This window comes from Mustela nivalis, assembly GCF_964662115.1.
Source record: "Mustela nivalis genome assembly, chromosome: 18".
Lineage (NCBI taxonomy): Eukaryota > Metazoa > Chordata > Mammalia > Carnivora > Mustelidae > Mustela > Mustela nivalis.
The window spans coordinates 56,035,555-56,044,075 of NC_139037.1; the positions used below are offsets into that span (position 1 = coordinate 56,035,555).

The 8,521-nt window shown below is 56.9% G+C and overlaps 1 protein-coding gene across 2 annotated transcripts in view; it reads left to right on the forward strand.

Moving 5' to 3' along the window:
- The window catches only part of LIG1 (DNA ligase 1), a 37,298-nt gene extending 28,987 nt beyond the window's left edge, over positions 1-8,311 (forward strand). For both annotated transcript variants that reach the window (XM_082710513.1, XM_082710514.1), the window contains 8 exons: positions 363-434; positions 2,096-2,240; positions 2,369-2,451; positions 3,345-3,497; positions 5,675-5,728; positions 6,280-6,423; positions 7,775-7,867; positions 7,992-8,311. In XM_082710513.1, coding sequence (XP_082566639.1) covers positions 363-434; positions 2,096-2,240; positions 2,369-2,451; positions 3,345-3,497; positions 5,675-5,728; positions 6,280-6,423; positions 7,775-7,867; positions 7,992-8,075 — 828 coding nt within the window. In that variant the 3' untranslated portion in view covers positions 8,076-8,311. The remainder of the gene's footprint in view (positions 1-362; positions 435-2,095; positions 2,241-2,368; positions 2,452-3,344; positions 3,498-5,674; positions 5,729-6,279; positions 6,424-7,774; positions 7,868-7,991) is intronic.
- Positions 8,312-8,521: the final 210 nt, after the last annotated feature.

Sequence of the window (8,521 nt, forward strand, 5' to 3'; positions counted from 1 at the left end):
TTTCATCGTGAAAGATCAGTTCCAGGAGGCCTCCCCACAGTCTGTGCCCCGCAAACTTCTTTTCCCTCAATGGCCCGAACTCTGTCCCATCAACACCATTAGCCTGTAGCTAATGTACAAGGGAGGCTGGGAGAGCAAATATTTGACAAAGGGGAGTGAAGTTGTTGGGATTAGCTGAGAGCCATCACGATGCAGAGCCCGGAGCCGGGAGCATTGTCACCCTCACGGGTGTGTGGCCTTTTGGCTGGAGAGAAGGGGAGAGTGGTAGGTGACAGGTGTCTGCCTGGGGCATGGTGGGAGGCACACTGACCATGCCCCTGTCTCCATCCCCCACCCCTGCTTTCCCCTCTGTGCCAACCCAGGAGGTGGATGCAGCAGAAATCCAAGTGCAGGTGTGTCTGTATGCCTTCGACCTCATCTACCTCAATGGACAGGTGAGTTCCGGCTGTGGGTCTGGGGGCAGGTGGGGGCTGTGTGTGAGCTTGGGAGCCAGAGGTCTGTGGGGCCACACTCAGGCAGCAGTTCTCAAAGTGTGGCCCGAGGACCCCTGAGGGTATCTCCAGGACCCTCTTAGGGGAGTCTGTGAGGCCCCACCCACCTTCCCCAGCTCCGCAGCTGGGCGAGGCCAAGTTTCCCCACGAGGCCACCATCTGAGTGCACATGCACACGTGAGAGCCCAGCTCCATTAACAGCCAGACATGGAAGAGTTTGCACAAACATAAACTAATGCCACCTGTTCCCACTAATGTTCCCTAACGCGGGCACATTTCATAAAAATTTGTTGTTGGGTTAACATATGGGAGGCGTTGATTTTAAATGAATTAACAAACGCCCAGATTTCTCACTTTTCACGTAGCCAGTATAAACACGCGATTTCGTCGCGGGTACTCCGTCACTGCTCTGGTACATATCTAGAGATGTAACCCACATATACTCAAGCTGTCTGGAGTCGGGGGTGTCCCGAGACTGGAAAGTTTGCCAACTACTGCTCTGGGGCTGGGGTAAGAATCGGAAGCCAGACCACCTCTTTTTACATCCCAGCTCTCCCTTCCTGGGTGTGCAGCCACAGGCCAGTGACCTAGCCTCTCGGGGCCTCCGTTTCCTTATCACTACTGGGATCAATCACCAGAGTCTCCCCTTAGGAGAGTCTCAGAGTGAATCTGGACGCAGAACGGATGAGTCTGGGCTGTTGAGATCAGTTCCATGCCCTTGCAGGGATGGAAGAGAACAGAAGGAGTGAGCTCCCCATCTCAGGAAGCATCCTACCTCAGCCTGGTGGAGGAGGGCCATGCCTCCCCTGGGGCTGGATGGGCGAGAGCTAGGTGACTTCTTCCCGCAGCCTGCCCGATGGTTTGTAAGAACAAGGCTTCCTGCCAGATTCAGCTTGGAATCGGTCTGCTTGGTTTCCAGCAGGGCTGTTCTGAAATCAGGGGAGTGCACAGAACATGAAAGGGGGCAGTTAATAAGGTCACAGAGAGTAGATTAACTTCCAGAAGGTTGGCAAGTCTGTTTCACCATATAAAGCAAACAGTGTTCTCCCACGAGTGGATCTGGTCTCAGAGCTCGGCAGACGAAGGCCTGCGGGCCCGATCTGTCTCAGCCTTTTTTGTCTGTAAAGGTTTGATGCTCCTGTCCTCTGACTTCTGCCCAATAGCCCACAGTTGAGCGGTTGCAACAGAGGCCAAGTAGCCCACAGACCCGGGAATATTTACTATCTGGTTCTTTGTAGGACAGGGCTGCCGACCCCTAGATAAAAATGCAACACGTTCTCAGAAACACATTGAGGTTACATCCCTGTGGTCGTTGGCTTCCTTCTGGCTCTGTTCAGCCGGTGTTGAACGAGGAACCGTAGCCCTAATAACAGGAGTCTGTTCCCGTCTCCAGTCCCCGCGCCGCTCTTGACCTGCCCTTGAAATTGGTCCTTTCCCTTCTCAAAATCCTGGTGCCGGCATGGTTCCTCCCTGTCCAGCCGGTCCGTCGGGAGCTGTGCAGTGGCTGGTGACTCTCGGGTGTCCTGTCTGTCCCAGGCCCCGGCTTCTTCTCATCCACAGTGATGTCCCTTTGTCTCTCTCTTCCTGCCCCACCCCCAACCCAGTCCCTGGTGCGCGAGCCACTTTCCCGACGCCGGCAGCTGCTCCGGGAGAACTTTGTGCAGACGGAGGGCGAGTTTGTCTTCGCCACTTCCCTGGACACCAAGGACACGGAGCAGATCGCCGAGTTCTTGGAGCAGTCTGTGAAAGGTGAGGGGGTCTGGGGCCGGCCGCCGTGTGCGTCCCGCATTCCCGCCCGCCCCAGCCCCAGTGCCTTCTGCAAGCTGGCTGTCCTGAGCCGCGGCTTCACAAAGGCCCCTTGTCCCTATCTCCCTCAGACTCCTGTGAGGGGCTGATGGTGAAAACCCTGGATGTCGACGCCACCTACGAGATCGCCAAGAGGTCACACAACTGGCTCAAGGTGAGCTGGCCCGGCTGCCCTTCCCACATCCGGCGATCTTTCCACACGGGGTTCCAGCCCCCACCTCACCCCATGGGTCTCGGTCCTGCCTGCCTCTCAGTCCAGCCAGCCTGAGGCCGCCCCTCTAAGCACTGCCCCCACCTGAGCTCCATGGAGCTACGTGACGTTTCTGTACTCTGCGTGGGCTGTCTGGGTTGAGTGGGGACAGCAAGAAGGGAGTCAGCCAGGCCGTAGACGAGATGACATCGGGGTCGATGAGCATCGTGAAGAAAGCAAGTCGAGGTCAGGGGCCAGCGAGGATCTTGCAGTGCTCTGGTCATGGGGTCTGGTCTGATCCTCTCCCGAGCTGATGCTTGGGTCAGGACACGGATGACAGGAAAGGGTCAGCTGCCTGGAAATCTGGGACAGAGTATCTAGGAGAAGGGTGGAGGGAACAAGTGCAAAGGCCCTGAGGTCGAAACAAGCAGGGAACGAGGCCTTTGAGGCATGAGGTGAGTTCAGGGTAGAGAGCAGCTCTCAGATCAGACAGCACTTTGGGGTTGTTATAAAATACTCTGGGTTTCCCTTTAATGGTTTTGAGAAACCAGTGAGGTTTTAAGCAGGAAGTCCCATGGTCTGATTATCATTTTGCACAAGATATCTGGCTGGTCGTGAATGGCAGATGGTGGGGGGTGGTGCTGGGCAGAGCAGGTGCCTGTGGGCAGGCACTTTCGCATCCGCTCTGGAAATCCAGAAGCTCCTCCCGCAGCCAGTTTCAGCCCGGCGGCTGTCCTCGGCCTCTGTGGGAGCTCTCCCTAGACTCACCCCAGCCCCAGCTCCACCAACCGCGGAGCCTCCAGCAGCGAGGTCCGCCCCTTGGCAGCGTCCCCTCACCTCCTGCCTTACCTTCCCAGCTGAAGAAGGACTACCTCGATGGCGTGGGCGACACCCTGGACCTTGTGGTGATCGGCGCCTACCTGGGCCGTGGCAAGCGGGCCGGCCGCTATGGGGGCTTCCTGCTGGCTGCCTACGATGAGGAGAGTGAGGAGCTCCAGGCCATATGCAAGGTGCGGGGAGGCAGGAGGGAAGTAGGGTCCACTCAGCCTGGGGAGTGACGGGGGGGGGGACAAAGAGGCTCTCATGCCGTGTGTAGGATTATTTTTTTTCTAGGTTTTGTGTGCTTTTTCTGATCCTGTAAGTAACACTTGCTTCACGTAGAGAAATGCACTGTCATAGAGAAAGTTTTAAGGAAGCTACGTCAAGAATCGAGTTCAGCTGCGGGTGAGGATAGCTGACGAGGGTCTTACATTTCTCTCACATAAGGAGAAGTCTGAAGGGGGGGGGCAGGTGGCTCTCCGATGTCACTGGGGACCCAGGCTTCTCCCCCATGCACAGGGGTTTGATCATGGGCTTCCAACCTCATCTTCATAATGTGGCTGCAGGAGCTCCAGCCTTCATGGCCGTGCACGCTCTAGGCAGCAGGAAGGAGGAAGGCCTTGAGCAGAGGGATATGTCCCCTGTATCAGCCTCAGCCAGTGAGCAGCTTTTGTGGCTTGGGCCAGAATTCTGCTCCTTGGCCCTCCCCCATGCACAGGGCAGCTTGGAAAATGCGGTGGTCTGGGTTTTTGTTTAAAGCTACGCACATTGTTAACCCAACAAACGTGAAGCTTTTGCCACGGAAACAGCATAAACTGTTACCCACAACTCCAATGCTTAGAAATAACCACTAGTAAGAAAAAATGTTTTTAAAGATTTTATTTATTTGACAGAGAGAGAGAACCCAAGCACAGGGAGTGAGAGAGGGAGAAGCAGACTTCCCACAGAGCAGAGAGCCCAATGCGGGGCTCAATCCCAGGACCCTGGAATCATGACCTGAGCCAAAGACTGATGCTTAACCAACTGAGCCACCCAGGCACCCCAACCACTAATAAAATTTGAGGGACTGTCTTATTAACACCTTTACAAAGCTGTGATCTTTGTATAACAGTAATTTTTTCCCCTGCTTTTTGTCCTAGAAATATCGTGTTTTAAATGTCATCAGATACATTTAAGTAACATAGTGATAAAAGATGTTAGACCGTTTGCCCTTGTCTTTAGGACTTCTAGAAGCACAACTCGAATGTGTTAAACTTAAAAATAAAACGGTCCTTTATTTTACCAGCAAAAATGGGTTTATTCAGAAATAACAGAGAATTGCAGTTGGGGACGTGCAAGCTGTGGTAAAACCATGGGCTCATCCCATGAAGGAGAGGAATGTTATTTTATGGAACAGAAAGAGGCAGGGGAAGGGGTTGTTTTGAACAAAAGTTCACTGGAGAGGAAAAAGAATAAAGGACCAACCTGGGGTGGGGTGGGGACTACTTCTCTGAGGGCTAAGTGGCTGGGGTGGTTGCTTTCTCCTCAGAGAGCAAAGTCTGTCTTTCCCTGCGGGGGCCTCCACCCTGGAAGCCCATCATGGAGGCTTGGGCTGGCCTCTGTCATGGCCAGTCCTTCCTGTAACTCATGATCAGGGGCCTCCCTCAACCAGCCCCTGACCCTACATTAGTGAGGTGACCTGGGATTTTTCACAAACACTTGTGGAAGAGTGTTCCAAGAGATGGGTGCGCTCCGCGCAGCTGGCCGGGTTCCTCGTGGCCAGCGTGGCTCTCACGAGTGACTCCGCACCGCACAAGGAGCTTAGCCCCAGGGAGCCATGGCAGAGGTGGCCTTACCCGTTCGGATGTATCGCGGGGCACAAGCCCGGCTCTGGCTCACACTCTCGACCCATGACAGTGTTCTGGAAGAGCTCTGTGCCAGAGAAACCACCGAAGGCTCTCGACACACAGAGGGCTTTCCGGTTGGCATTTCCTATCTGTGGTTTGGAGACGTGCATCTTGCCATGTCTGCCGGCAGCCGAGTTTTTGTTAGGTTGGACAACGTGGGTAGGTGAAGGAAAATCTTCGGCAGTGTGGAGATCGGAGAAGACAGCCTGCTCCGGGGCTGGTGGGCTACGGGCGAGCCTGGGGACCGGCTGGAAGGAGCCAGGGCTTCTCCAGCAAGTGCCAAGTGATGGGTTGCGGGTGGGCAGGGGACCGCCGCTGGGAGAGGGGATCCCCATCCAGGCACCCCCACCCCCGGCACTTCCTCTGTGGTTTCCGTGGGTTCTGGCTTGGCCGGGGTAGGGTGGGGGCCTCCCCTGTGCAGAGCTGGGTCCTTGGCGGCAGGAGCCCCGGGCTGCACGGCTGAGCCACTGTCCTCCCCGCAGCTCGGAACCGGCTTCAGTGACGAGGAGCTGGAGGAGCACCACCACAGGCTCCAGGTGAGGGGCACAGCCTCGCCCCCTGTCGCCTTGTGTGTGCGCAAGGCTCTGGCCCTTCACCCTCATGGGGACTGCAGGTGCTGGAACAGGCTCAGGAGACCCACATGTCCAGGTTCAAGTCCCAGCTCTGCCAACTGCTAGCCCAGGGTGTGGGTGAGGGAACCTCTGCTGCCCTGAGGGGAGGGGATAAGTCATGGGGAGCACTCTCGCGGGGGTCCCTGAGTCTGCCCTGAGTGAACCCCAACAGGACTGGGGAAGCCCCTAGTAATTGGGACTGTTGGTGACACGGTCACAGGTATTTTGCGGGTACAACTCCCTTTCCTGTGCTCTCTCTGCTTCTGTGACAGTCTTCAGTTTTCTCTCTGTCTCTCTGGCTCTTTTGTTCATTACCCCCATCCCCGCCCAGGCTTTTCCCTTAAGACATGCCTGTGTCACCGTCTGTACTCGTGCCCCATTTTGTCCCCTTACCCGTCTCCCCGATCCCCAACCCCCAGCCTTGACTTGGAGACCCAAGACCCTGTCCTCCTCACACCCACTGCCGTTGCCCGCAGGCCCTGGTGCTGCCCAGCCCGCGCCCCTATGTCCGGGTGGACGGCGCCGTGGCCCCTGACCACTGGCTGGACCCCAGCGCCGTGTGGGAGGTGAAATGCGCTGACCTGTCCCTGTCCCCCATCTACCCCGCTGCCCGGGGCCTGGTAAGTAGCCGGGGCCCTGTGGGCCGAAGGCAGCAGGAGGGACCTGGGGTCGAGCTTCTGGATGGGAGATGGAGAGCAAGACAGGAGATGGAGCCCACGCCTGTGCCCGGGTTGTAGTAACTAGGAGAGCTTGAGCTCACATTTTTTGGGGCACCCAACAACGGGCTCCACGTCTCAATGTAAAAAAAAAAAAGGAGAGAAAGAAAGAAATTCCACAGGTGCAGAAAGTAGACACTGAAGTTATTTTCTTTAATACCAATAAGCTCACATTCGGCTCCTCAGCGTTTTTGAAAACACAGTTCTTCTGAATGTAAAGCTTGGGACACTTCCTGCTGGGCAGTGACGTTGGCTGGGGCCCATCTTTCCTGACCGTAATTCATTTTCACGCTGCCAGGTTTTTAAATCCCCAGGCTGATCTCCCTGACCAGTGGCTCCGCCCCCCCAGGCCAGCTCCACGGTGGGCCCGGTGCTGGGGAGGCTTGAGTTCAAAATGTGTTTCCTTTTCAGTCCCCTCAGACTTCAGGCTCTAGCTAGCGTGTACCTCTCTGATTGGGAGTGGACTTAAAATTTAAAGGCAGAACTCGGGTTTGTTTTTTCACCCAAGATATAGTTATTTTAGAGAGAGAGTGCAGGGGTTGGGGGTGCAGAGGGCGAGAATCCCAAGCAGACTCAGCCGAGCGCAGAGCTGGCTCAGGGCTCGACCTCACAACCCTGAGGTCGTGACCTGAGCCCAAACCAAGCATTGGACGCTCAGCCGACTGAGCCCCCCAGGGCGCCCCAGAACTCGCCTTTTTACATCAAATTTCTGTCTTAACATTTCTCACTCAGGCTCCCTGTTAGGCAGTCAGGGTCCCTCGGTGACAAGTAGCAGGAGCGGCGTAGACGGAGCTTCCGAGCGAAGCAGGCGCCCTGCTTGCAGGCTGGGCCCTGCCTCACACCCTCCCATGCTCATGAAGCACTGAGCGAGCCCGGCCTGCAGCTGGGTGGGGGTGGGTAGAGCCCCGGATCCGAGGGCGCTGGGCCGGGGTCACACAGCCCCTGAGCTGGGAGCTGGGATTCGAACTGTGCTGTCTGGTTCTCAAACCTACCCCGGGTCTCTGCTGCCCTGCCCCCGGGTGACAATAGGAGGGCAGCCGAGGTCCCAGCTGCTGGCTCTTAAGCTGTCATTGTGCTCCAAGTGCTTTATTTCCTTATTCGGTCTTGACAACCCGTTGCTTGGCCCCATTGTATGGATCAGGAAACCGAGGCCAGAGGGCAGGCATGGGGAGGAGACCCAGGCTGGGGACCTGCTGCCGGGAGCGGCCTGTGGCCTGGACCCCAGGAGCATCTCCACCCTCACCCCCTCCCCCAGGTGGATGGTGAGAAGGGGATCTCCCTTCGCTTCCCTCGGTTTATCCGCGTCCGTGAAGACAAGAAGCCAGAGGAGGCCACCACCAGCGCCCAGGTGAGGCCTCAGCCGGGGTGGGCTTGCCTGGCCACACCAGCTGCTCGGTGGAGGGTTCTGGAACTGAGGTTGGGGGGCAGCCCTGGGGCTTCTGAGCCCCTCCGCCACTGCCCGCTCTCTGCAGGTGGCCTCGCTGTACAGGAAGCAGAGTCAGATTCAGAATCAGCAGGCCGCGGATCTGGACTCCGACCCGGAAGATTTCTACTAGGCTCCTGCCCGCCCAGGGGCTGGGGGCCGGGGGCGCAGAGGGGCAGACACGCAGATGTCCTCTTGCTCGGCAGACCTGCTGTTGCAGTCGGGGGGGTCTGGAGTGTCACAGGTGTGCATGCGTGTGTGCGTCTATGTGTGTGTGTGTGTGTGTATGTGTGTGTGTGAGGGGGATGGGTTAAGCGGGGTCTGGGATTTATTCGATCATTTTCTTCAATAAATAATTATTGAACACCCGGCGCCGTGTCAGGATGTGTGCTGGGCTCTGGGGTGCAGCCCCAAGGAGCTCCCACGTGGGTGGCATGTGACAGGCCCCATGCCAGCACCTTTCCATACATTTCCATGGCGCTGGAAACATCCCATGTCCACACAGCCAAGCAGGACGACCACTGGCCGCGCCCGACCACTGAGCCATGGTGTGTTTTATTTCATTTTCATGAATTTTCC